We start from the raw sequence: 27,896 nt of genomic DNA, 5'->3' as shown, positions 1-27,896 counted from the left end.
AACAATGACTTCATTAACATGATGCCCAACATGACCAGTCCAACTGGAATTTACTGCTTTGCTGCAACATTGGATATATGAATTTTCCCTCTGGACTTAATTCTTTAAATATCTTGATGTGTCTGATTCTACTACATCCATTCTCAGGTGTAACATGGAAGTTTGTTAAACTTCCCTCCATCCAAGAAGAAGCATGTTGATCACAAGTGAGTATGTGTGCAGTTCATCTGGTGCGTTGTTTGACAGGCAGGGAGAGAATCACTCACTTCTGCCTGTTTTCTTTTTGATGACAATGGACAATTGCCGCTTGATGACACTCATTAATGAGATAATTGGTTAATTAGATTAAAGTGTGGTATTTAATGAGGATCTGATTGAGCCGCAATTAGACCGACTTTGGCTCCTGGGCTACTTCTAAAAGTCTCTTATGGTAGTTTGTTTAATTAATGGAAGACAGACTTGACATCATGAGGTGAATAAGAGGCAGGAGTGATGCTTGGCCACTAGGTTTCAACAGATTTGTGTGTAAATATGTATCAGAAACTTTAGTCAAAGTGTAACAGGGTTGTTCTTGATTCATGGGCCAGGAAAGGAATTTGAGGCGCTCCAGAGTCCTCTGAGAGCTCTTTATTGTTTGAAGGCCGTGGGCCCGACAACATCACGAGCTCAGTTTTGAACTCCAGAAGAATAAAAGCTTTTTTTTCTCTGGCAAAAGTGGCGTAGGACTCACTCTGAATGTGTGTGGGTGACTATTTTGAATATTAAAATGTGATCTGTTGTGGAGAAATGATCACCCTGCCAAAGAAAAGTTTGCGAATATATGCAAACTTTCGATATGAATTTGACTCTAAAAACTTAAATACATGTATGTCTTTGTAGTAATGCAATCACATTTAAATCATTCGACAATGGTTGTTTTTATTCTGATGTCTGTGACCTGATCTGCAGTTTTCGTTTTATTTTTCTTTCTGCAGTTGACCTCACATTGTTGTTGTGTGTCAGTGAATGTGTGAAGCAGCTGGTTGTGCAATCATGTTTTAATTGTGCTACGATAAGAACATTGTAATGCTTACATTTTGAGATGTATAAATTGACAGTGAGCTAAAGTGATGGAGTCGGTCGCAGCAGTTTCAATAGTTCAAACTATTTAAGCATAATACATCAATATTTTTAAGCTGCTGAAATACTAGCATATCCAACAAATCCAATGCTATTCCTTAACCTCATATTAGCCTAAAACTTGTAAAATCCCTTTTCCAGCTGAACCGCCTGCTGAATTATCCAGTACAAATGTGGGAGAAAAAACAACCTTGAGAGGAATACTCCCCCCCCCCCCCCCCCCCCCATACACCAATTACTCACCCCGCGTTACCGTGAACTCTTTGGTTGTAAAAGGAGAATTATGAATTTATGAATTGAAGTAAATTGGGGGCGGAGATGAACCGTTCACAAACTCTCACACAACTCGTGCGGTATAATCCAAGTCTCGTACACTCACTACTTCCCAATCTAAAACGCTTCGGCATAAAGTCTCCTGCTCCGGACACTTTTCCTCCCTCATTAAAGGTTTCCTCAACGTTTTGTGGTTTCATCCCACGACTCCATGACGATCTGTCGACACTTCATCCCAAACTGAGACCGAAGGCCGTTGGCTGCGATGTGGGAATGTGATAGTCTTGATGGGCAGGTGGTAGCCATGCAAGGTGACATCATTGTATGAATGTGTGTGTGCATGTGTGTGTGTGTGTGTGTGAATGGGTGAACGACACGTTGTGCTTATAGCTTTGAGAGGTCGGAACACTATTTACCATTTGACCAAAAAGTGAACATACCAGAAGGTGATGTCGAGCGAAACCAGATTCTGCAAATGCGTGTTTCATTTCCTCAGATGAAGTCATTAAATCAGCTTAGTTTGATAATCTAGTGGAAGTTCTTCATTCTTCCAGCATAGCTGCCGTAGACGGATGCCAAAGCCAGTGAGAGTCTCGCTACCACTCAGGTTTAGGGCAGTTTTATTATGCTCAGTCATCTGCTGTAGGGCCTGAATGAAATCATGGTTAATGGCTTCCCAATTGCCTGCAAAGCAACTTTGGCAATTTCTGACATCGGCCAAAAAACACATCATTTAATGTGACAAGTAAAAACAACTTATTGTCAGGTTGAATTCTTCGCGGGCCATTGGAGGGTGAACTGAAAAGCGCATTTGGGACGGAGAACACAGCAGGCGGAGGAGGAGGTGCTCTAAGATTTCAGAAAATATAGAAATAAATATAAAAACGAATCCCTCCTTGTGGATTAGTTTGGCTTGTCGACAGCTGGTTTTCTGCCCGGTGACACACTGCCGCGCTTTGTCACGTCTGCTTTTTTTTTTTTTTTTTACAAAATACCCGTGTAGTTCCTCCAATTTGCCTCTCGGTAACCTGAGAGTGTTTATCCAAACTTAGTAGAGCCATCTTTCCACTGGCGCGGAGTCTCAGGACAGACAGTGTTGTTAGCAACGACGGGCAACAGCATGCAGGAATGATTATACTGCAGGATTATGCCTCTCTATGTACAGTATGTACTAATGCAGCTACACCTGCCAGCTGAGGATGAGCCAAGTCACGTTCAGTGTGTGTGTGTGTGTGTGTGTGTGGACATTTCATGAAAAGTCTTAAATTATATTACAGTATTAGCATATTTAAAAAATACAATATAATGCTGTATAGCATGGTATCATGAAAAGAGTCACCCCAAAGAGTCCCCATGAACTAGAAAATGACAAGCCAGAAATGCGCCTATCTATTTATACAAACGTATTATTTTTAATACCCTAAATTGCCTAAACCGATACCACAACCTTAAACCATAGACAGACATAGAAGAACTCTAGATTTCCTGGCATTATAAATATGTGTTTTTGTAAAATAAAATGTGTAATATAACTGTCAGCATGTGTGGGTGTTTGCAAAATAGCCAATTAAATCAGGAGACTTGAAGTAACGCTAATATCAAGTGATTCCACGTGGTGACCTTGTGATGTTTGTGGTTGTCTTTGTTGTTTGTTCTTGTATTTTATTTAATATAATCTCGTGTCGCTCGTTGCTCTATGCACTTTAACGTGTAGACATATCTGACACTTTCTGTCAGCATCCGTGATGGACAACATTGATTTTCTCAAATGTCAGGGATTTTAAAAAGACGAGGATGTCACGGAGACTTCTGAACGACGTATTGGACACTGAGTACGAGAGATGGGTGACGGCCCGTTCCTCTGAGAGGAGCCAACCCGTTCAGCTATTTCACCCGATTCATTTGAATCTTTAAAAGAATCTGGTGATTCACGAGAGAAAAAAACAGAAGTCTGATCAATTAAGATAATTTGGTGTCTTGGCTCTCCTTCCCCGTTAATCAACTTGGGACCCTTTTTAGATTTGACCTGCATGATGGTGATAATCCGTCCACCACGTTGACCGTTGGCTGATTTCTCTCAGCAGCTGACGATAGGCAGGCATCAGACAACTTTCCCTTCAACACACTAATTACAACTTTTAAGGACAAAGGAATTAAAAAGAGGTTCGTTATTGTGACGAGAATATAGTCAAAAATGGCTACATTTGCTATTTCTTGAGATCTATCCCTGTGAACAGGTATGATGTCGGGATGATGGATTGATTTTTACTTCACTGCAAATCTCTAAACCAAATTTCCTCTGGCTCATCAAAATCAATTCTGTCATGCGAGCAGGATTATTACAATATACCAAGATATCACAGAGTTTCGCTGATCATTGCCGACATCCGCAGGGACAGAGACACAGCAATACTTCTGATGAGGATTGGATTTGAAAAATATATTTGTTAATGTTAAAGTTTTAACGCAGCTTTAACGCATGGAAGGCCGGGGGCAATTTGTCACCTCCTGGTTCCTTGCTGAGCTGACTTGACTGTCAGGGGAATACCATCAGAGAAACCAATAGGGAGAGGGGAACATTGTTTCCCTGTGAGACACACTCGAGACACACTCGAGGTCCTGTGGCACACATTCAAGCGTCTCCCTGAGCTGCAAAAGGGACCGCTTCCCCCCCCACCCACACCCCCGCCTTGACTCTCATTTACTTCCCACTCAAAGAGAGAGGGTTGACATTTGGGGGAATTACGCTTATTTTGCGGATGTATTATTCTGTTGTGGTTAATGTATAAGAAATAAGGTCAATTTGAATATTACATTGAGCTGTCTTTTCCTCTGAAGTAATGTGTAGGTTTCTCTCTGACACTGTAAACACAAACGCAAACGGTCCGCTGAGCACGTCTCAGCATCCAGACACACGCTGTCCGGCTTCCTGGCGCTAGCAGGGCGCAGCCGCGCTAATCGCACATCCAAATCTCTTATCGCGGCCCAGAGGGGGCCAAATCACAACTTCCTCAGAGGCTGAGTCATTTGGAAAAGGAAGAGAGGCCGTTTGCCTGCTGTGGTCACGCTGGAGCCCAGGAGACCTGCATCACTCACGTAGACGCTGAGCTGAGCGGAGAGAGGGGCCCCCTGAAGGTGTCCCTCGCTGGACTCATAATGCATGTGGTAGTCAGGCCAGCTGTGTGTGTGTGTGTGTGTGTGTGTGTGTATGATGCTTTTTATTCATTCTAAGAACCAGAGTCACATTCATTAATTGTTCAAAGTGAAAAACAATGTCTGTACTCGCATCCAACATCATGGAGTTTTAAACCATATTTCAAAAACGCATTATGGTGCTAAAAGTCTAGTGGACACCTACACGCGTGCACGTTCACCTCAATATATCTTTTTGAACTGTTGTTTGTGTCGTGAATACTTTCCAGCAGATTGTGTGATATTAAGCAGCCAGAAAGATGTCACAATTTTATTTGGAACACCGCAGTTTAAGGCATCAGCCAATCGATATCATTGATTTGACCGCCAGGCTCTGTTAGCTAGCATACACACGTAGCATAAGCTGAGCAAGTATTTTGAGATACTATGATAACATTATACTGTTCATATGATGATTTTCAACATTTAAATATGCCTTGGCAATATGTACAGTGTAACGTCATACCAATAAAGCCATTTGAATTGAAGATAAAATTGTAGACAGTATAATATTTAGGCCTACCTGTATCAACCGCTCAAAAGGTTGTTATCATTGCTAAACCAAATGAATTAACCAAACAGGGAGTCTGCGTTTCATCAACAGAGGACACATTTTCTAGGGAACGCAGATGTCGCTACCATGTCGCTGAACTATAGTTCCCATCTGTTGTAGGAAAGGATTTGTCACGGGCTCGGGGGCCGAGAGCCCAAACAAGGAGGAGAAGTAAGAACGTGTCCTTTAACGTCAGAAGCAAAAACTTTGGACACTTTTCTACCCACATGGAAGAGGTGAATCACATCTGAAGTCTGAATCTCCTGCCCAGAAGTGAGCGAGAGAACAGTGGAACCCCACGACGTTGCCATCTTCTTCCTCTCCTCTCCCCCTCTTTGGTGTGAAGGGTGTTCCTCAGGCAGGCGGAGGGCTTGTTAAGACACACACACACACACACACACACACACCGAGTGCAGCTCGCCTGTCTGGCCTTCCTGTTTGTCTGCGTTTTCATGTTGTGAAGATGCCTCGCGTTGCTCTAACGTCCAAACACCTTGTGAGGAATGAAAGAAAACAAGCATTTTTTTTCTTTTTTTCTTCTGATTCCTTCTTTTGACTTCAACACATTCATATCTCAGTTCTACCTCCAATGCAGCTCCAATCCATATCCCAATCCGCAAACTGCCCCGGAGTCTTTTTGTGCTTGAATGCTTCACACGAGGACTTCCAAGAACAATTCTACAAATGATAACCATTCACCCCCCACCCCCACACACACACTAGGATTTCCCCTGCAAACCTGAGGACTCTAACCTCTCTAAAGGTTTGAGGCCTTAAAGCAGAACATGAGACCAATTTAAAGTAGAAAACTGGTTTAAACGTCAAGAGCTTTTAATTTCGTGACCCTCCACGGTGATGCCGGAGAATGGGCTCCGCCCATTTTAATGTCGATCTTTCTGTATTTTACCGCGCGGGTGTTTCTTGGCCGCTAGTCACGTGAAGTCAGTTTACGTCTGTCTGTCTGTCTGTCTCCCCCCCCCCCCCCCCCCCCCCCCCCCCCCCCCCCCACACACACACACACACACACACACACACACACACACACACAAGTGTTTACGTGTCTGGGCCATCTGCTTTGTGTCGCGCTGTTCTCCGGATCCTCGGGGTGTCTGGGGAAGCGACGAGACCATCACTTCAAACGCCAAGTTTCCATCCTGCTGTCAAGGGAATTTTGGAAAAAAATAACTTTTCAAAAGTCCCCCCAAAAAAAATCAAATGTAAATTGGGTGTCTTTTTCCTTCAAGTCGCACTGAAGTGAATAAGAAGGCAGTAAAAAATAAAATAAAAAACACACACACACGACCAGCAGACATGAAGTGTTTGAAGACCCAATCGGTCACGGGCAAACCGCTGCTGTTGTTCTTTAGTGGAGACTAATGTCGGCCATATTTCATGCTGTGTGAATATGAAAACAAGAATTGCCCTCGGTAGTATTTTAGCCGCGACGGGCCTGTTGTGCACGGAGAGAGAGAGAGAGCAGGTTTTACATTTCACGGAGGGACAAATATATTGAGACCACTCCATAAAATCCAAATCCTCTTCTTGTGTGCGACAGAATGATTTCTGTCGCTCCTTGTCGTAAACATCCTGGATCAACAAATCATATTCATGCTTAACGCCAGAATGTTTTCTTTTCCACTCAAGTCTTTTTTAATAATACTTCGCTTCAGTCTCTCTCACAAGAAAAAAAATAAATACTTGACAGCAGAGGAGGTTAAATAGATAATATTTCTGTTTATAATCGTGTTTCTTCTCATCATCAACACGTTTCACACACCAGTGAAAATACTTTGAATTTTATTAACTTTATTTAGAGGAAAGAAGATGGTCTAGTCTTCCAACCACGCAGAGCGCTTTAACACCGCATGCCATTCATCCATTCATATCAGGGGCTTCCATGCAAGGTGCCACCTGCTCAGGACTATCTAACATTCATATAAGGACACATCGACATGGCCGTGGGAACAATGGACGGGGATATTATACACATATTGTGCATCATTTTAATTCCTAAATTCCTAAGTGCACAAGTCAGGATTATTTCAGTTCTACTTTAAAAGATGAGAACAAGAGGAGAAGAAACTAAATCAGCAGAGTATTGCAACGGTCCTTCAAAAGAAAAAGCATAAAGCCGACTCCCTGCATGCTCTCTGCCCGTCTGAGTAGCATCCTTCAGTCTTTCTTTCTCTTGGGTCTCATGTCTGTTGGTTCTTTCTCTTCATTTGAAGGAATGCAGATAGCGCTTCAGAAATCACAGTCAAAGCAAGAAGAAAAGGACCAAAATGTGCCTTCTTTTTTTTTTGCATTGAGGTGTGATGTTTGGGCTTCTAGGTTTCTTACATCACGATAAAAAAAACATCGGCACCGAGATTCTCAACATTTGATGCTCGTGAGAAAATTGGAACTATGTTTGACAAAACACACACCTTTTGAAAATGAATCCTTTTTCATGGGTTTCACCAGCAACTGAGTGGCATGTGAGAACTGTGCACATTGATGGCAACGACCTCTGTACAGAAGATCTAGAGGAGAGAAACATAAAAACAATCTCTTTTCTTTCTCTCTCAGAAGACCCCATCTCCACACACAGTCAATTAGCAGTAATTAAAATGGCCTCTCTTCCAAGAGTCACAGATAATTAATTGCCTGTATGTGCTTCCAGTTTGTCCCTGTCAATGATTTTTCTTTTTCTTTTTTTTCTTTACCCAAATGCAAATGTCATTTAACTTCATAAACACAACACGACTGATTCAGGGCAAATATTTGCCCTCTCAAAGCGGCTGGAGCGTGAAATGTTTTTAATTGAATATAAAGCTGTTTTTTCTTCTCTCTGTTTGCAGAGATTGAAGCCAAGGAGGCCTGCGATTGGCTGCAAGCGGCCGGCTTCCCTCAGTATGTGCAATTATTCAAAGGTAAATATAAGGGCGTTAATGTAATCCCCGCAGCCCCCAGAGCCATCGACAAGATGATACAAACAGAGTCTCAGGCAGAGTGTGTGTGTGTGTGTGTGTGTGTGTGTGTGTGTGTGTGTGTGTGTGTGTGTGTGTGTGTGTGTGTGTGTGTGTGTGTGTGTGTCAGACTGCAGGGTTCCCATTGACATTGAGTGGGCGAAGCGTGACCACCACTTCCTGGATAAGGACGCCCTCGATTCACTCTGCAGGTAACACAGGTGCACATATATATATATATATATATATATATATATATATATATATATATATATAAATAAGAAGTGTGGATTTGAAATTGTGAACATGCTTATTCTCTTGAGTATTACTTTACCTGTACTTCACCATGGGTGGACCTATTTAGTTTAGTCTCACTCTTTTCTCTGCTTCACAATCACTTCCTACAACAGCATTCTGATCTGTATTTAATAAGATGCTCCAGTGGAGCAGTTAGAGGTTTAGTGCCTTGCTCAAGGGCACCGCAGTGGTGGTCATGAGGGACGGGCAAGCGCTGCATTTATCCCGTTAGAGCAGGGATTAAAACTGGCTGCCTTCTGGTCACAAGTGTTGTTGTTTTTCTTTCGATTCCTTTCTAAAAAACAAAGTGTTCTGGTGGTAACTTTTGCCTTCTGAAACATCAGCTCTTGCTTATATGTTGGCAACCGTACAAGAAATGAATTGGCGGAATGTAAAGAGTGTGTACAGCAGGTCACCGTTATTATGTGACCGCTGCCCGTGTAACCACCATCCACTTTCATCTCTCCTCCCTCCTTCAGGAGATTGAGCACTTTAAACAAAAGTGTGGAAATGAGGCTGGAGCCACGCAGATCAAAACGCAGGGTGAGTGTTGAGAGCCGAGAAAATGGAACTCAGCAGGACTCTATCGTATGGAGGCGGCCCGAGTCGTGGGTGGGTGGGGGGGGGTCACACCGTGAAATCTCCCCATTAAGCATCTCTTGATTCTGACAGATATGAAGTGATCAGTCCTCCTCTTTCTAGGAGAAAGTGAAGTGTAGGAAAACAGAAGCTGGAGTTATAAAAAACAATGTTGGGGTATTTATATGTTATGTTAGTAAATTACAACTGGATTAACAAAACAACTTTGGCATTGATTCTATCATCCAGTACATTCTTCATTATTCCGTCTTGTTTTAAAAAATCAAACTCAGATTTCTTGAACTTTTTTTAGACGCACACCGCCGTAAGATGATCTTGATGCGTAAAAAATGTGTCCCCTACAAGTCGTGCGCTTTTGCTAAATCCAAAATAAACACTCGATCAATCAAACAACATTTTTAAAGTACAATATGTCAGATGTTTAGATGCTCTGTTTGCATGAATGCATAATGATATTCATGCTTGTATAAATTATTGAAAGCATATTTTGTGTTTGCGTACATTTCAGGCCTCTGTGTTTGTCTGCGTATTCTTGTTTGCACATTGTCGTGGACGCCGACGTGCATATGTTAGTGTCGGTGCATATTCTGTTGTTCTGTCATGTTATTCGTGGGTAATATTTGATTGTAGCGCGCTCTTGTCTCTGCGTTTGAAACCCCTCCTTCCTCTTCCAGGGAGACGACTTTGACGATGAAGACTTCTGTGCCATCAGCCCCCACTGGGCCTACGACAGGCGGATCCGACGATGGCGGCGCCTCGACTCGGCGGTGGACGCCGTTTGCTCGTCCGAGAGCGCCACCGGACGCCAGCATGCATCTCCGTGTGACGTCGGCGACCGCCATGATGTCTGCTCCATCCACAGCTCCAGCAGCACCGAGAGCGAGGGCCACAACGGACACCGCAAGGGTCACAGAGACGCCGCCAACGCCACGACACCCGCAGACGACCAGGAGACCAGCAGGAGCTTCTCTCGCTGCTCCTCCGCCAACAAGATGCTATTTGTGGACCCCTCGTTTAGTGGACCCTCCTCCCCCGATGGACGTGTTGGAGGATCATCCACCATGACTCTGGATGACGAAGGCTGCTTCCCAGACAAACCGCCCAGGAAGAAGGGCACCAGTCTGCTGAGGAAGATGGAGAAGCTGAGGCTCAGGGGAAGGACTGGCCTCCTCCCTCCTGCTCACAGTAGCGGTTGTAACAGCGAGAGTCGGGCCCGGCACGTTACCGCCGGGCCGGTTCGGGTCCAGGAGGAGGAGAGCATAGAGAGGCTGCACGGCCCATCAAGGTGAGGATTGTGGATTGCAATCTTTTAAAGAACCCGGAAGGGTTTTTTTTCACAACAAGCTATTTCCAGAATGATCAAATACTTATTTCAACCAGACAAAAATGTACGGACAACAAAAGAAGCAGGGAGATAAGAAAAACAATAAGAAAGATCTTTTATCTTGTGGAGGGAATGTTCTTTTGAGCCAGAAATGTAACTACATTTGCAGCTCTAACCCACCTGAATGTCTCCAGGATGCAGGGTCGACCCGACAGCCGTGCGTCCTCCTCGCCCTCGTCCCCTCACACCATCAGCAGCAGCAGCAGCAACACCCACTCCGGAAGCAGCAGCACCGTCAGCACGCCCAGCCCGGTCACCCGGGTCAGGAGTAACTGCAAACGCTCCAACAGCGGCGTCGGGGTCGTCGGGGGAACGACCTGGAACAACCAGAACCACACGGGAGCAGAGGTCAGTCCAAAGAATGACTTTATGAGCACATTGCATCCCATCAACCTGATTCAGTGCAACATTGTGTCTGAAAAGAGCTTTGAAGGAAACAAACGTGAGGTCTTGTTATTATTTGCTGTATTCTGCTAAATGTCCAATGCAAAATTACAGTACATGGCTCATTATTATGCAGAATGACATCATCGGAGCTCAGTCTTATTATTACCAATTACCAATCTCACTTCACAAGCCTGAACCTGGGTCATTACATTGCCATAGTAACGTGTTTATGAAGGCCAAGGCCTTAGGGATGTCACATAAAAGGCTGTTTTTGTTTAACAAAGACATGCATGTGATTTTTCACAACGCCACTGTGGCTGCAGGTCATTCATTTATTCATGTTCTACTCGTATGTTGAATGAAATGGAAACGGCTCGTGTCCAATTTTGAACCCATTCATTTGATGCTAAGCATCTTATGCAGTTTAGGTCATAATTTCCAATTTATTATCTGAATGTAGGCCTGAATGGATATTTTGAATAATTAAAAAATAAAATGCTAATAAAATGCTATATTATATGCTGTCCTTACCTTTGTTTATTTTTTAAAACCTTCACTCATCCACCTGTTCACCCTCTCAGGACTTCAGGAACCAGATCAACAACAACAACAACAGCAGCAGCAGCAGCAGCAGGAGCAGCCCCGAGAGTCTGATCTTCCAGATCCCCAACGGGCACAAACCGGGGACCTTCCCCACCTCTCTTGCACACAAACACCCCATCCTCCCCCCGGTCATCGACAACACCTCCGTCAACTGGAGGACCGGGAGTTTCCACGGCTACCGGGGCCGAGACAGTTCCCGCCGTGGCACGTCATCACTGGCCACCGGCGAGCAGGTACCGGGAGTCCCCAGTCCGCTCGCTGTGCTGGATCATCGGCTGAGTATCTACGACAACGTGCCTGACGACCAGCGGCTGTCTGAGAGCGGAGGTGGAGGAAGTGGCAGGGATGCAGAAAGGATGGGCGAGGAATCAGAGGTGGGTCCAAAGACTGTAACTCCAGTTACTTGTATTTATTTTCATACTTGGATACTTAGTTCATACATATATTTTGTTTCTGTTTGGAAGCATGGCAACAGAGTTTGAAACCCACTTTCCAACAGCAGAATTTGGGGGCACGCATCCGATAATTTTAGCAACTTCAAAACTCCAAAACAATCCAACACTTCACGCAGCTGTGTGGAAGTATACAGGATTAGAACTTCTCTCTTTTTAACTACCTCCAGCACTTTTCATGCGATAACAACCGCATAAATATCTAGAGGAGAGACACATTAAAGGCACATTTTCCTATGAATACAACTTAGTTAATCAAAGCAGCAAAAGATGTGATGCCAGTCTTTCATTTATTGTTTCATTCTCCATGTTGTGAAGCAAAAATAATCAAAGTAAATGGGAATATTTGAGGCGAGTCATCCGAGGATATGTGTGCGATATTCATATAAGAAGGCAACAAACTGATTACATTGCTGGGAGCAAAGCTCCTTTGTGGAGAGTGGAGCTGTCCAGGTGCTGAACAGGTGACCTCGCTGTGTTTAAAGGCACCTGTCCATGGTGCTGAACAGGTGACCTCACTGTGTTTAGAGGCACCTGTCCATGGTGCTGAACAGGTGACCTCACTGTGTTTAGAGGCACCTGTCCATGGTGCTGAACAGGTGACCTCACTGTGTTTAGAGGCACCTGTCCATGGTGCTGAACCCCCTGACACTACACACTAATATGTACTACAGTGGATGATGTGTGGGTTCAAGTCAAGTTACTCATTTCATCTCATAGGTATAGTGTCTTGTCAACTAGTTTGGGTAAGAAATGTAAATGTATGTAAGTTTCTTTTGGGGGATTTCTTTTGATCCTGCCCAAATTGTTTTTCCTCTCTCAGGTGAGTCGATTGTTGGCAGACGAAGATGTTTTCTCCGCTCTGGATAGCGTTCTGGAGAGGATCGGCAACCTGCAACAACTGGTGTCAACGTGGTCTGAAAATCTATCCGAGGACGACTGTCAAAGAGGTTCCTCCTCCTCTTCTCCCTCCTTGTCCTCGTCTTCCTCCCAGGACTCACCTGGTCGCGGCTCATCGGCCGCCTCCCTGTGCCCGTCTTCCCCCAGCCACGTCCACCTGGAGGCTCAGCCTCCAGAGGAGACGGAGGAAGAGCAGGAGGTGAAGAGCCATGCGCAGGTACCTGTGAATGGAGAGGAGCCAAAGACCAGATCACTGCAATCCAGATGCAGGTGAGAAAGCGTGGAGTGTAATGCATTTATCGAGCATATCGTATTTCAAAAGCAACATAACTCAAATTGAGTCACAGGTCTGTGTCATTAAAAAGACAGTTGAACAGGAGTGGCGTTTACGTTCCCGAAGCTAAAAGCTCATTTGTTTGCCAAATATTGACCAGCATCAAAATTCAGTTCAAAGAAATACAAGCAACACTTTAAGTTGCCCGGGATTTTTTTGTAAATGGAAGCCTCTGTGTCCATGAGGGCCCTGATGAATACAGTTATGGGGATTTATTCCCCCAGACATCCACCAAAGTACGAGTGGAGTAAATTCTAAATGGATAATTACATGTTTTTCTGATTGGTCTTTTTCACAAAAATGAGACATGAGACAATCAGGAGAAAGACATCTTTAGTTGATCTTTTCTGTGACAAGATGGAAGTACAAAACACGTTTGTGCTACTACTTGTCTACTTATCAGCTCTCGCTGCTGTGTGTCCAGCAGAGTGAGCCAGCAGCTGCACTGGTCCAGCGAGCAGAACCTGCCCTCCCTGCCCACCAGTCCGGGAGTGGAGAGCCAGTCCGTGTCCCAGTTCCTCCTGCTGCAGAAACTCTCCCTCCTCAAGCTCACCGCTCTGATGGACAAATACTCCCCGTCCAGTAAGCAGGGATGGAACTGGTAAGAAGTGTGTGAAGACAGAGGTTTCTTTGGGTGGTATCATGACTTGAAAAAACTGAGGTTGTAGGGAAGCAGAGAAACAACGCTCTGCATTCCTGGATTATTTTATTGTTGTTGTCATTCACACCTGCATGGAGAAACTTTTTCAAGGGAACAACGGTGGAAACGAGGGCAGGTGGGCGGGCGGTGGGTGCATATTTCACGCAGCCTATTCAGAAAATTCATATATTATTCGTGGCTTACGTAAAGAAGAAGAAGAGAGGGAAAAAAAACAGCAGCATGCTTCAAGAGCAATAAACTCCTTTTCCAGAAATACAAAAAAACTCGGAAAGGACTGCGGGTGCTTCACCTCGTGTCTGAGTTCCTGGGGAGAAGTTTAGTTGGGTTAACTGCTGAGGCATTGTGGGTTATTTTGGACTGTTTCTATGTTCTCTTGTCTCCCTGATTCAATCTTTATTTTTTACATCCCCTTCTCACACAGTGTCTCATATATAAATTATGATGTGCAGAAGGTCTGTGTTTGTTCTTAAAGAAGTGGCGATGCTACGGCAACCCCTTAGGGACAAAGGAGGTAACAACAAGAATTGGGACACCGATCAAGGCCTCTTAAAAATGCTTTTATTGTTTTAGATATGGAATGATTTCACTGCACTTGACATGGATTTAATGAGATCACCGTTTTGCCTCCTACACTACGTTTTGGGAATAAGCTTTCGTGCAAAATCGAGACAAATTCATTTTTAAGAATAGAGAAGGGGGGCTGTTATGCTCAGTGAGATAAAGATGAATGAGCGTTGAATTAAAAAAACATCCTGAAATGACTTTCATTTTCGGGATCAAACGGGTTCGGTGGGGGATTGGGGAATAACTGTTGCTCATTGGCTGCGGGGTTGAAAAGCATCAGCGAGGCTTCCTGTAGTTCAGGTGTGCTGTGTGTGTTTTAGTGCTTCCTTTTTTTTTTACAGAGATTAAACTTTTGATAAATCACATGAAACGGGAGCAAAATTGAGGAGGAATCACGTCAGAATTGACCTCTACGAGAAAAAAGGGGAAAAAGTAAAAAGATAAAGTTAACGTTTTGTTCAACAAAGCAGGAGTTTAAAAGTGTAAATGACTTGTTCTTGCACAAATCAAACTTAATGTTCCTTTGCCTGAAACTGGATTGTGTGATAGATAATATTACATCTCAGACACGCCGTGCTTTATTCTATTCATACCCGACAAAATATGGGAAGTTCAGGCGAGTCATATTCATTTGTTTGGAGTTCTGGTCGTTGTTTAGGATGGTTTGGGGCCTTCTCATTGGTTACACATTGAAAGGTCACCGACAGACAAAGTCAAAGTCGGACTGATGGTTCTGGTTAGATAGAAGTTATGAGGAGTGATGGAACCTGAGTGGTAGCACTTGAATTAATTTAGCTCCCTTTTCATGTGATTTAAGTGTAATCTCTGTAAAAAAAAAAAAAAGCAAATAACCGTATTTCCCAAGATTTTTGAGAAACTTGGTGAACACACATTTGGGCAGAGACGCCGCTCAAACTAAACTATAACTAAAACTCAACAGTAACGTTTTGTATTTTCAAAATCAGACACATGCGCACACAGTGATTAAAAACCTCACCGCTTCAACAATTAGTTTTAAGTCTCGTCATTTTAATGATTTAATCACCGATGCCAAAGGCAGCGCGAGATGACTCAAAATACAGCAATTATCTGCTGATTGGGACGGCTGATACTCCGAGGCACTTTTTCCTCAAAAAATTGCCAGTTTGTTTCAGAGATTTCTTTCAGAGATGTGGAAAGAAAAAAGAAGAAAAAAGCAGCGTGATGAAAAGTGAGCTGAAAAAGCCTTCAGAGTGAATGTGTGATATCATTGTTGTCTTTGTGACAGTCTGTACTGCGGCAACTTCCAGAGGAAACACATCCAATTGCAGCCAAGTTGTGAATTGTTGTTGTTGTTGTTTTTTTTTGCACTTGGCTGCTTGAAACAAATTCCCAGGATATTTGCAAAACTATTTTTTGCTAAATTTTCAACGTAACATACCTCTCCCCTCGGCACCCGTCCATGTTGTTTGAGTGCTTTCCTTGAAATGGAAGGCGTCCAGAATCTAATGGGCATCCTTGACCCCCCCCCCCCCCCCCCCGCAGGACGGTTCCTAAACCACCGAGGAAGACGAAGGTGACGGACATGAAAGGCCGGAGGGTTTTCGAGGTTCCTCTGCTCCTCAGCGTCCAGCAGACAGGAGAACCGCTTCCACCCAGCATCCTCCGAGCGCTGGTCTACCTGAGGGCCGAGTGTCTGGACCAGGTGAGGAGCCCAAAAAAAAACACAAGCCGCCTGCATTGATTTAATAATTAAAGAATACCACTAGGGGGCGCTGTTGGACATGAGAGTGAATGGGAGAAATTATTTCAACGATTTAATGAATTCTTGGCAAGAAAGTCGGAGAAAACAAAGACCTTTTTTTTTTATTATTATAATTTCAAACAGTTTTATCACAATTTGCTTTTTTGGTGATAATTCAAAAACATACATTATAACGAGAGTAAAAAAATAAATAAAAACATAGGCCTAACACAATTCAACACTTTTGCTGAAATGTGTGTCCTCTCTCAGGTGGGTCTTTTCCGTAAGTCGGGGGCCAAGTCTCGTATCCAGTACCTGCGCGAGCTGGTGGAGTCGGACCCAGACGGCGTTTCATACGACGGCCAGTCGGCCTTCGACGTGGCCGACATGGTGAAGCAGTACTTCAGAGACCTGCCTGAACCCATCTTCACCAGCAAGCTCTGCGAATCCTTCCTCCACATTTACCAATGTGAGCAGTCATCGCTGTTGTCATGCCAACGCACGTTCACAATCTGACGTACTCGGCATCGGCAAAGTAAAAATGACGACGCTGTGCATGAAAATCAATGCTGAATTTTAGTCAATAACACACGTTATTATAATAGTTGACACATTGACACGCTAACGTCGACCATACCACTGGTTTTACCCATTTGAACATCATCACGCTGTCCACCATTAGTTTTAAAATCAGTTTAATGATATATGATACAAATGTATAATTAATGAAGATCATATTCAGATGGATCTTGGATCAGTGAATGGTGAATAACAATAAGATGAGCGTATAGAGAGGTGAGTCTTGCAGGAGAAAGATACTCCACTAGTGTGAACATGGCGAGGGCTTTATTTTCTTTCGAGCTCCAAGTTCAAAATCACGTCCTATGAAAATATTCAACAGGGTTACCTTTCTACTTGCAGATTTCCCCAAGGATCAGCAGCTGGTCGCGGCTCAGGCGGCCATCTTGCTGCTTCCCGACGAGAACCGGATGGCGCTGCGAGCGCTGCTGTTCTTCCTGCGGGACGTGGTGGCGTGCGTGGACGAGAACCAAATGACTCCGACCAACATCGCGGTTTGCCTGGCGCCGTCGCTTTTCCACCTCAACACGCTGAAGAAAGACGCCAACGCAGCCAGGTGAGCCGAGCCCCCCCCCACCCCCCCCCCCCACCCCCAGGGACACACTGTCAGAACAACAGGATGACCTGTTGACCCCGGGGACCCGTTCACTTCCACTCAAAGCTGTCTATCTCAAGAACATTTTCACACGCCATCCCAGAGAAGAAAAAAATGGAACGAGTCTGAATCACATTGTCACAGTTACAAGCACATTGCACCTCTGCTGTTAGGTGGGAATTGGTGTTAATATGATATTTCATCTGGAGTTTATTTTCTGATAATGTCGGACCGAATCTTGGACTGTTTCGACAAAAGAAAGAAGAAAAATAATAATAATTCCCAGTGCTTACTGTTTCAGATCAATGATCATAAGCAAGCTTCAAATATCTCCAGATAGTTTTTTGGGATACTGATCTAAAAAGAATATAGTAGAATGTTATATAATGGAAATATTACAGACGTAGTTATCAAATTAAAACACGCAAAAAAAACACCAAGATATTAGCTGGGGGTGCTAAACTATTTAGTTTTTAAAGTTGTGGTAGTTTTGTAGTCATTCGTATCACTTGTAATATTTGACTCACCAAGTAAATTGCAGAGAGGATATGATTGATAAACTGTAGTATACTTAGATTTTGCTTCAGGCTGTGACTTTATCGTAGTTCACTGTTAAATCTCAGCCTCTATTTCGGCTTCAGCTTTCGGGTAGTGTGTGTGTGTGTGTGTGTGTGTGTGTGTGTGTGCGTGCGTGCGTGCGTGCGTGCGTGCGTGCGTGCGTGCGTGCGTGCGTGCGTGCGTGCGTGCGTGCGTGCGTGCGTGCGTGCGTGCGTGCGTGCGTGCGTGCGTGCGTGCGTGCGTGCGTGCGTGCGTGCGTGCGTGCGTGTGCGTGTCTTTGCCATAGAAACCTGTTTTTTCGTCCTCCCTTTGTGGCTTCATTTCATGTTTCCAGGGTTCTGAGTTCTCACAGATGACATCACGGATCAGATCCAGCTGTTGCACTCGCACTTCTCTTTTTCTTCCCTGTGATGAAAAGCTGTCGGCACAGTTTACACAGAGACACATACACACGTTACATAACCTCCAACAATTTCCATCTGGCCTCAACTTCACTCCCAAATACGAGAGATTTTTTGCGATCTGCATTTTTTGGCCGAGAATTCCGGCTGGGCAGGGAGAGAGAGGGAGGGAGGGAGAGAGAGAGAGAGAGAGAGAGAGGGAGGGAGAGGGAGGGAGGGAGGGAGGGAGAGAGAGGGAGGGAGGGAGGAAGAGAGAGAGGGAGTGAGGGAGGGAGGGAGAGAGAAAGGGGGGGAGAGAGAGGGAGGGAGGGAGAGAGAGAGAGGGAGGGAGGGAGAGAGAGGGAGGGAGGGAGGGAGAGAGAGAGGGGGTGAGGGAGGGAGGGAGAGAGAGAGGGGGGGAGGGAGAGAGAGAGAGAGAGAGAGAGAGGGGGGGGAGGGAGAGAGAGGGAGGGAGGGAGGGAGAGAGAGAGAGAGGGAGTGAGGGAGGGAGAGAGAGGGAGGGAGAGAGAGGGAGGGAGAGGGAGGGAGAGAGAGGGAGAGAGAGAGAGGGAGAGGGAGAGAGAGGGAGGGAGGGAGGGAGGGAGAGAGAGGGAGGGAGGGAGGGAGGGAGGGAGGGAGGGAGGCAGAGAGAGAGAGGGAGGGAGGGAGGGAGAGAGAGAGAGAGAGAGGGAGGGAGGTAGAGAGAGAGAGGGAGGGAGGGAGAGAGAGGGAGGGAGGGAGGGAGGAAGAGAGAGAGGGAGTGAGGGAGGGAGAGAGAGAGAGGGAGGGAGGGAGAGAGAAAGGGGGGAGAGAGAGGGAGGGAGGGAGAGAGAGAGAGGGAGGGAGGGAGAGAGAGGGAGGGAGGGAGAGAGAGAGGGAGTGAGGGAGGGAGGGAGGGAGGGAGAGAGGGGGGGGGAAGGGAGAGAGAGGGAGGGAGGGAGAGAGAGATGATGAGACTGTTGAGAATGATAATGGCGATGCGGTTGTTGATTCATCGCTGTCTGCAGACTGCTCATCCGAGTTTGTACTGCAAAAAGTGTGCTCGCTGTATTTATTTATGCATGAATGAATTATTTGACATTATTGAAAGCACATATTTGAGATAGACACAAGGATTAGGCTTGCGTTATGCATTTCCTTACTCCCCTTATCTTCATAAGCTCCAAAATGATGACGCGATTGCTTGTAAACATGTAAAGAGAGACAGGTTTTGCATTGTAATTTATGCACTAAAGTGTGTATGATTTGAGATGTCGCCCTTGACGTATAGTGAAGGTTTTATGGTTACATTTTTTTTTCTCAAGCTCATATTTGTTCTATTGTGATGTCTGCGTCTTGATGCAGCCATTAGCATTCCTCCAAGACAATGTTCTCCCATGGGAGACAATACAGTAATCATATCTTTATTGTCAGACAATGCGTTGGTCCGTTTCCCCTTTTCTCTCTGACTTCCTGTCTGTGGCCCTCAGCTCTCCAAGCACATTTGTTTCCTACTGAAGATGTAAAACTTTAAAAGCAGCTCATCAAACATCTAGTTTCATGTAAGGCTCAGTCATTTCCTAAAACAGCTGATCGCTGTAACAAACAGGAGGAAGTTGCATTTGTTGGGGTCGTTTTTTTTCAGCTGCCGATTTAATCCACATTTGGTGCTCCATTAAATATTTGGGGCAACAGGACGACAGTGGAGCTCTACGGCACAGAGGAAGGAGATGAATCAGGCTTTATTAAACACACAATAGCTGCTCGTTGATACATTCATTATTAGTCCACCCTCATCTTCTCCTCTTCTCCATCCACCCTGATATCGTCTCTTTGGTCGCCGTCTTCCTTCCACCGACTTTATACCTCACATCCACGTTGTTTCCTCCTCCCATTCCTGAAATCACTCTCCCTAACTCCTCTTCTTTCCTCCCTTCCATTCATCTCCAGCTTTTCCTTTTTTTCCACTCTGGCTCCTTGCCTCCCTTTGAGGCTGACGGGACAGGAGATGGAAAGGACAAAACGACACAATCGGCATTTTGTGCCTCCCCGTTTCCTGGAAGCCAAAGTCCCGGGCTGTCAGAAACCGTGTCGCACTTTGCGGTGGGAACAATAACTCGGGAAATTGTCTGCCGCTCCCACTGATCTATTAAATCTCATCATCTCGATCTCTTTCTTCATATTTCTGCTTGACAGAACTCGCCACTCCTACTGGGCTATGCACTTTTTAACGGCCTAACTTCCTGTCCGACCTGCTCGGTTTGTTGTGGTTTTGTCTAATTGCTCCGTTTTGCAGCGCAAAAGGAAATCAACAGAGGCGGTTCCTTACTGCTGCTGTTTAAAAGGTGGCGTACCTCGTCCTCGCCCAAATCCAAACCAGGATCATTGTAACCTCACCCAAAAAAACAAAACGTGTGAACCTGTATTGAACAATAACGTTGACCTTGACCTTGTTCCTGTCTGAAGGTCGAGTCATAGGAAGTACAGCCTGGGCCGCCCAGATCAGAGGGACCTGAGTGAGAATCTGGCTGCCACCCAGGGACTGGCCAACATGATCACCGAGGCTCAGAGACTCTTCCAGGTATCCAGATTATACTATGACATGTTATATTGTATGGCACACTTGGTTATGACTTTTCTTTGTTGTTTTTTTTAATGCAATGTTACTAAACATTTTAATGTGACGTACTGTATTGTGATTGTTTCACTACACACCATAACTATTACACCGTTACCCTTTTTATGGAATTATTTATCACAGAAATGTATTAAAAAGTAATTGTATGGTGTGTTAAGAAAAAGTAAGTCCTAAAAAGTATAATTATAGAATGTCCAAAATGTCATCAAAAGGTAATAGTACAGTATGAAATTAAGATGCTTTAGTGGTCCAAGTTATTATCACAAACTAAAACTAAGTTTAGTTTTGCAATCTTTAAATCAATGTGTCGTTAAAGTAAATCAAAGTGTGTAACAACTTGAAGTGACAATGTGGTCCTAAAAGGTGTTAAAATTAAGTCCAGGATTAAAGTTTATGAGAATGAACAAAACAATAACAGATTTTTAAAAATCCTCTTTGCAGCTTCCAGATTTTTGGCCCGGTCAGCATTCGGGTGCTGCAGGCTCCAGTGAGGACTCCTTCTCGGAGGGAGGAGGAGGAGGAGGAGGCCCGGTGTCCCCCAGTCAGAGTGCAGCTGAGGAGGAGCAGGAGAAGAGGAGGAGCCACCTGCAGCTGAGCACCAAGCACCTCCTGAAGGAGGCCAGGGAGAAGAGCCGAGGCTGGGAGAGCCATCAAGGCCCAGAACATGTGGATCTGGCCTTCAAGAAGGTACGTGGGAGAAGTTAGACGTCATAGCGGAATGGGGAAATTACACGGAAGAAGTTAATATAGTAATTAATAAGCTCATATTAAATCATAAAATGGTACGTCATGCAGATATCATGGAAAAAAGCAATATCATAGTATAAAAGTAATAAAGTCACAATATAGTACGGTGGCTCCGATGAGTCCTAATTTTCCGTCTCCGCCCGTCTGCAGATGGACGACGGCGGCCTGCTGTGGATGTGGCGCGGCTCCGTGGAGGTGGAAGCCCCCGAGAAGGAGCTGCTCCATCGGCTGCTGAGGGAGCAGGAGCTGTGGGAGGGGGGCCTGCGCCAGGCGGCCACCATCCAGACCTTGTCCGAGGACTCCGAAGTCTACCGCTACCTCCTCGAGGGCCAAGGCCACGCCCTGGGCTCCCGGCTCCCACAGGAGCACCTGCTGCTCAGGTAACGAGGCGAGCCCCGGGCTCCCCGGGCACCCGGGGGCTCAACGTGCTGAGTAGGACTGAAGAGTCGAAGCCAAAACCTTCAAAGTGTCAGCTTCACATTTATTATCTCTTCTCATCTCTCAGGACATGGCAGGCGGACCCGTCCTCCGGCCCACTTAACCTGGCCTCTGTATCCACGGAGCACCCTGAGGTGCTGCCGGAGGGGGTCAGGGCCCTCGTCCACTCCTGCCTCTACCTGCTGGAGCCCACAGGGGCCCGGAGGACCCGACTGACGCACCTCTGTCGCACAGATACAAGGTGAGGATGGATGCAGGGGGAACTCTGTGTTATTTAATCATCGGGGGGGGGGCATGAAAACATGATTAAAGGCCCAATCTGAAATGCTTCAAAAAAGAGTGTAATGGCGTTACAATTAAAATATATATAATATGTTATAATCATGTTGGTTTAAGGGGAGTTCTGAAAAAAAAAACAATTGTAAAGCTTACAATTTTAGAATTAGATACTCTATGGCAGTGGTTCTCAAATGGGGGTACGTGAAGGCACTCCAGGGGGGTACGTGAGATTTAATTGAAATATATTTAAAATTAGCACCCATTCAAAAATCCTTTAAAAATAGTTATTTAATACACATTCAATAAATATATAAGTGTAAGTTCAGAAACAGATTTTTACATATTCTATATTAAATGGCACAGCGCTGTGTATTACATCTTTTTTTCAACCAAAAATGCTTTCCGCTAGTTATGGGGTACATCACTGAAAGAAGTTTGAGAACCACTGCTCTACATTATAACCTATACAGATTAATCAATAATTATGTAATTACTAGTTTTGAAAACACACAGAAGACACGCTTAGCTATATTTATTTTTGCGTTAGTTCCTTCTTAAATAGCAAAACATGTTTGACCTCAGTCATGTGTCGACAGAATAATTAGTTGGCATTAAAAATGTCAGAATTGCCCGAGACAGAATGTACAAGCAAGGGCAAAAGGGTCGCCGCGAGAAGTCTATTAAAAGAAGTATCTGGAGACGGCGCTCGGTTCATCTCCTCCGTCTTAATTGAGCCCGTGTTCCTGACCTCTGCCAACGTCTATCTGCGGCGCCATCGCGACATAGGTGAGCGCGCGAGGAGGACGAGCGGCCCTCCTCCTCGTGATTCACGCCCTTTGAAACGAAGCGGAGGCAGATTTTTTTTTATTTTTATGCCGCTCACATGATCCGGTTGAGTCCCGGCGGAGCCCCGCGGCTCCATTTGTCTCAGTTGATTACATGAAATGGAGCTCTGTGCGACACAGAACAGGTGGCGGGCTCATAGCATCTATGTCATTAAACTGGGCTATTGTTGTTGTTGTTGTTGTTGTTTTTCTTAAGAGCCCGGGCTGCAGGAAAAGGCAAATGCAGTCACTTCAGTTATAAGCACAGTTTTCCTTTGCACGGATTCAATATAGCAGAGAACACAGAGAGCCAGAGGGGCGGAAGATGAGAAGCTGATAACGGACTACTTAATGTGGAGGTTCGCCAACAATTCTAACTTAAACTCACTTTGTGCAATATGCAACATTTGTGCTTTAAAAACAACATTTTCCAACAATACATTGTTATAGTACTGATCATCTACGGAGCCGTGCTGCTGGCATGTATCACAACTCGTTCCTAGGAGTAGCTCCTCCCATCAGTGTGCGAATGGGTGTGAATGTTAGTTACTGATGTGCAGGTGGAACCTTAGCTCCTCCCATCAGTGTGCGAATGGGTGTGAATGGGTGAATGATGTCATGTAGCGCTACACAAGTACAGGTCCATTTACCATTTGATTAACTCATAATCGTGAATCTGTATCATCATTTTGATCATTTTTATATACTCAGTAAGTCAAACTCGCTGCCATAACTTTGATTTACGCATCGTAAATCTACGAGGTCAGTCATCACTTGATTGAATAACTTTTCGTCCATTGTTTTACTGAGAAACAGATTTTTTTTTTTTTTTTATGAAGCTTAGCCGAAGACAGATCTGATCTATAGCCGAGTGATTATCTCAGCAGGCTTTTAGTCGCCCGTTACAGTCGGTGTGTGTGTGTGTGTGTGTGTAAACGTCTAGACTGTTTCTGGCCAACCGCAGCATCAAGGTCAACGGGGCTCTTTACGAGTTAGAGGCCCGTTTTGAAACTGCAGTAAAAAGTTAAAGCAAGAGACGCGTACACAAATATCACTTAGGTGATATATTGCAAGAGTCACTTGTAAAAAAAACAAAAAAACAGTTAGCAACATTTAGCACAGAGAGAACGAGTAAAACACAACCGTTACCGATTTGTGTACACTGGGGATGTATTGTAGTATTACTATGAACGACAGCAAGGTCCTTTTTAATAAGGCACTTATAAGACGCATAATAAAATGACATGTTAAGACGATACGAGTGTGAACAATAGCATCATATAAACAATCTTTTAAGGAGATGTTTGTCAGAACTTGTTGCCACCTGGCCCGACTGTTCCTGTATGAATGATTACACAGTCCTGATGGGCAGCCGGCACCGTGTGGGTACCGGTGCTGGTGAATGTGTGTGAGTGAATGACAACATGAAGACTAGAAAAGAGCTGCATTTCTGTGTCAAATTGTCTCTCATGAAAAAAGAGGAAATATTATTAAATAAGTCAGCTCAAAAATATTTAAAAAAAAAGAAAAACCTACATGAAGTAGTGCGAGTAGATGTCGTTTAAACTAGCAGCAGAAAACACGTGTGAAGAACTTCATGCTGACAGTTTAGCGCTCAACGTAAAGTGTTTTTAAAAAATGTTTCCAGGACATGTTTATTCATGACTGGGATATGAAGATGTATTTCAGTTGATTCCAAAGAGCCTTTAGCCATTGTGATCTGGTGATCTTTGTCGGATGCTTCCCTTAATGTCTTTTTACAAGATACACGAATCCTCAATTACTGTATGGAAAACATCGTCCTCAACAAACCGTAGAAAACGGAGTGTTTTTTCTTTACAGTATCGAGTCCCTTTTAAAAGCTACTTTGTTTGTCTCGTCAGCGACCTTTTGTTTTCTTTTCCTTTCACTGAAAGTGTTGGTTTCATCTTCCCAGGGGCCGGTCGCACGAGTGGCACAGCAAAGTCAGCGGGCATCTTCTGGCCGCCGGTCTCCTGGCCATCAGGGACTCCTTCAGAGAGACCAAGATATGAGCCCATGCAGACGTGAGCCGGCTGAGGACGACCCGGTGGATGTCGAGCACTCACCTCCGAAACTTGCAGTCTTGGTTGAACTGCATCACTTCCTTTCGGGGGCCGGAGGCTGGAAACAAGGAGACGACGACTGGCGATATTCTCACAAGACTTTCTCTTGAGTTTTCAAAGTAAAAAAAAAAAAAAAAAAAAAAAAAGAACTTGTGGCCCCAGAGCGCAGCGAGAGGGGGAAAGGTGACCTGTGAGGGCTTCCCTGAAACATTTGATCCACGTTCTCTTTCAACTTGCTGCATGCGTTCCCTTTTCTTTTCTTTTTTTTTTTGTTGTTGTTGTCAGTGACCTTGCAGTCTTGCCAGCAGCACACACCCAAAATAGAAATGCAAAAACCGTGGCGAGCTTTGACAGAGGACGCGTTGACGGGAAATACGAGAAGCCGAGGCCCGATTTGGCTTCTAACTGAGGAACGAGGACGAGATGGTGACATTTGAATTTCTTCTTGGCTCGTTGCCTCAAACAAAGAAAAAGAGAATCACAAATTGAGTTATTGTTCTCCGTCGTATTCTTTCCTGGACACACAGAGAGAGACGAGGGGGAGGGGGGGGGCACACGGCCGCCGCCTGGACGAACACAGGAAATAAGGACAGAGGAGATGAGGAAACAGACTTTTCAGCCACCAGACGTTTGGCTTCAGTTGAAAGGAGAGAAGGGAAAGGAACGAAGCCACGTGGCGGAGAGAAGCGAGACACAGCGGCCCTGGAAAAACCGCTGAGGTGACTCGATGGAGGGGGGGGGGGGGGACAAAAAAAACACCAATCCTCCATAGTCCAACGTCGTGATGAACCGAACCATCAAGGAGAAATCAAATCCCACAGACACACATTTCTCTTTTTTTAGCATGCCGCTAAAAGAAGAACACAAACTGCCACCCGCGTGCGACCCTTCATCCCATTCGAGTGACTGTTCCAACTCTTTAAATTCGTACCTGTCAATTTCGACCCATTCAATAAAAGTGTGTGTGTGTGTGTGTGTGTGTGTGTGTGTGTGTGTGACAGTTCAAAGACGAGCGATTATCTACCTCTCCACAGGACGACGCCGCAGTCACGTGGCTTTTAAGTTTGACGGAGGCCTCGGTAAGGAGGGGGGGAGGGGCATTTTGTGTGTTTTCATCCCGCCACTGTGACGGATATCCAACCAGACAACGTTCCCCCTCTGCGCTTCCCGAATATTTTAACATTTGTATTTATTCTTAAGAGCCTGATAGCTTGTACAGTCTTACTTCACGTTGGCACTCGAGCGTCAAGCTCGTCCTATGTATTTCAAAGTGTGTGTGTATGTGTGCGTAAAATCAAAAAATGCATTCAAGCGCCATCTTTCAGATTATTTAACTTAACGTATACCTTAAACGTCTCACGTCGACGTACAAATCTCTTATTTAATTGCGAGGAGTGTTCCCCCGTTTGCATGCGTGTGAAATCTCGACTTATCCGTGCCAAACACTTAATTAAAAATGTTTATTTCTCCCCCATCCTGTTTCCTGATGTTTTTTCTCCTCTGTGCCAAACAGATTACTGACTGTAATTTCAGGGGAAGGAGGGTGAGGAGGAGGGGGGGGGCAGGCAGAGTGAAGACGAGGTACCACACTGCGCCACTGAAGCGCAGGAGATTAATAAGCCCGGCGGTGTGGTCGCGCCGCTGCCTTCCAAAGGAAGACTCTCACCTCCTCCCTCGCGCTCACAACACCCACTTGTATCCAATCACGCTTATTCACATATCTTATTGATTCATCTCCGAGATCAGATAGCCGATTAGCCCTCGGAGCGGGAGACGGTGATGCCGAGCAAAACAAAATGTGATGTGAAAAATACTTTTTTTTTCGTGGCCCCGGTCTAAACAGGAATTTAAGGAAGAGGGATAATGTATGCAAATTACAAATAACAGAAGCGCAGAAGTGCCGACAGGCAGCTTTTAATTTCTGCACGAGTCTGTTCCTTCCATATGGTGTTAAAATACCTACGAGGTGAACTTGGGATGAACTCGAGGTCAAAGGTTAAAGGCAAACAAAGTGGTTAGTCGGTGCCCCAGAGGTCACATTCAATACGTTTGCATCATCGTAACCTTAAATCAAATCCTTCTGAAGTGAAAGGAGTAGAGCGGAAATCACAAACCAGAGCTTCAAGAGGAGGAAATGTCGGGCTCACGTTCATCAGGTGGGACCGCTCCAAGCGAAGCTCCGACTGGACGATGCGGTTACTGCACAGCTGCTGGATGTGGAACTGTAGCCGTGACGACAAAGAAAGTGTGGTAGAGGTGAGACATTCTGCTCCCAAGGGGGCCAACAATGAATGGAACTTGAAAGCAGAAGAATGCACAATTAAAAGTAAAAACACAACTATTTCATTTATGAAACGTTCAGTTTTTTTTTTGTCCTGCAAAAGTATTGCGTCGTGGTTTAACAATACTCACTACTCTTTTTTTTTTTTTCAAACTCTGGTTTGGTCTCCTCCATTTAAAGCTAGTTAACAGGCGCGTCGGTGGGTTTCCTCAGAGCGGTTTCACTGGAAACAACAGCTGCTGCTGCTGGTTTTCATAAGAGCAGCGACACACGTGACATGAAACAAAACCTAGAAGCTGAAAGAGGCTGAAGAGCTCTGCAGCTTTAAATACTAGAACACAAAAGAGTGTACACGGTATTCAAGTAAGCATCCATATTTACTGCACATCGCAGCTGCCCCACCAGGATCTCTCCTCCTGGAGCGACTGTCAAAACACCTTTAACACGGTCCTTCAGTAGCAGCTTGAAAAAAAACAGAAAAAAAAAACAGAGGCATGACTCTTTGAAAGCTAAATTAATCTTTC

General features: G+C 44.9%; 1 protein-coding gene across 2 annotated transcripts; it reads left to right on the top strand.

Moving 5' to 3' along the window:
* On the top strand, positions 1-25,835 carry si:dkeyp-23e4.3 (rho GTPase-activating protein 7). Of its 2 annotated transcripts, none has more exons than XM_034550952.1 (17): positions 1-206; positions 7,978-8,049; positions 8,216-8,297; positions 8,862-8,925; positions 9,657-10,267; positions 10,501-10,714; positions 11,335-11,730; positions 12,632-12,978; positions 13,467-13,643; positions 15,792-15,951; positions 16,261-16,459; positions 16,912-17,125; positions 20,548-20,662; positions 21,161-21,406; positions 21,617-21,846; positions 21,972-22,145; positions 24,944-25,835. In XM_034550952.1, the coding sequence occupies exons 1-17, from the start codon at positions 194-196 to the stop codon at positions 25,038-25,040; spliced, it is 3,411 nt and encodes a 1,136-aa protein (XP_034406843.1). In that variant the 5' UTR covers positions 1-193; the 3' UTR covers positions 25,041-25,835. The 2 variants fall into 2 exon arrangements, with proteins under 2 accessions (XP_034406843.1, XP_034406844.1); XM_034550953.1 differs by having other exon boundaries at positions 32-206; positions 13,470-13,643.
* Positions 25,836-27,896: the final 2,061 nt, after the last annotated feature.

Source organism: Cyclopterus lumpus, chromosome 14 (genome assembly GCF_009769545.1).
Source record: "Cyclopterus lumpus isolate fCycLum1 chromosome 14, fCycLum1.pri, whole genome shotgun sequence".
NCBI lineage: Eukaryota > Metazoa > Chordata > Actinopteri > Perciformes > Cyclopteridae > Cyclopterus > Cyclopterus lumpus.
Note: the sequence above shows the minus strand (reverse complement) of the source record. Positions and strands in the feature narration are given on the sequence as shown.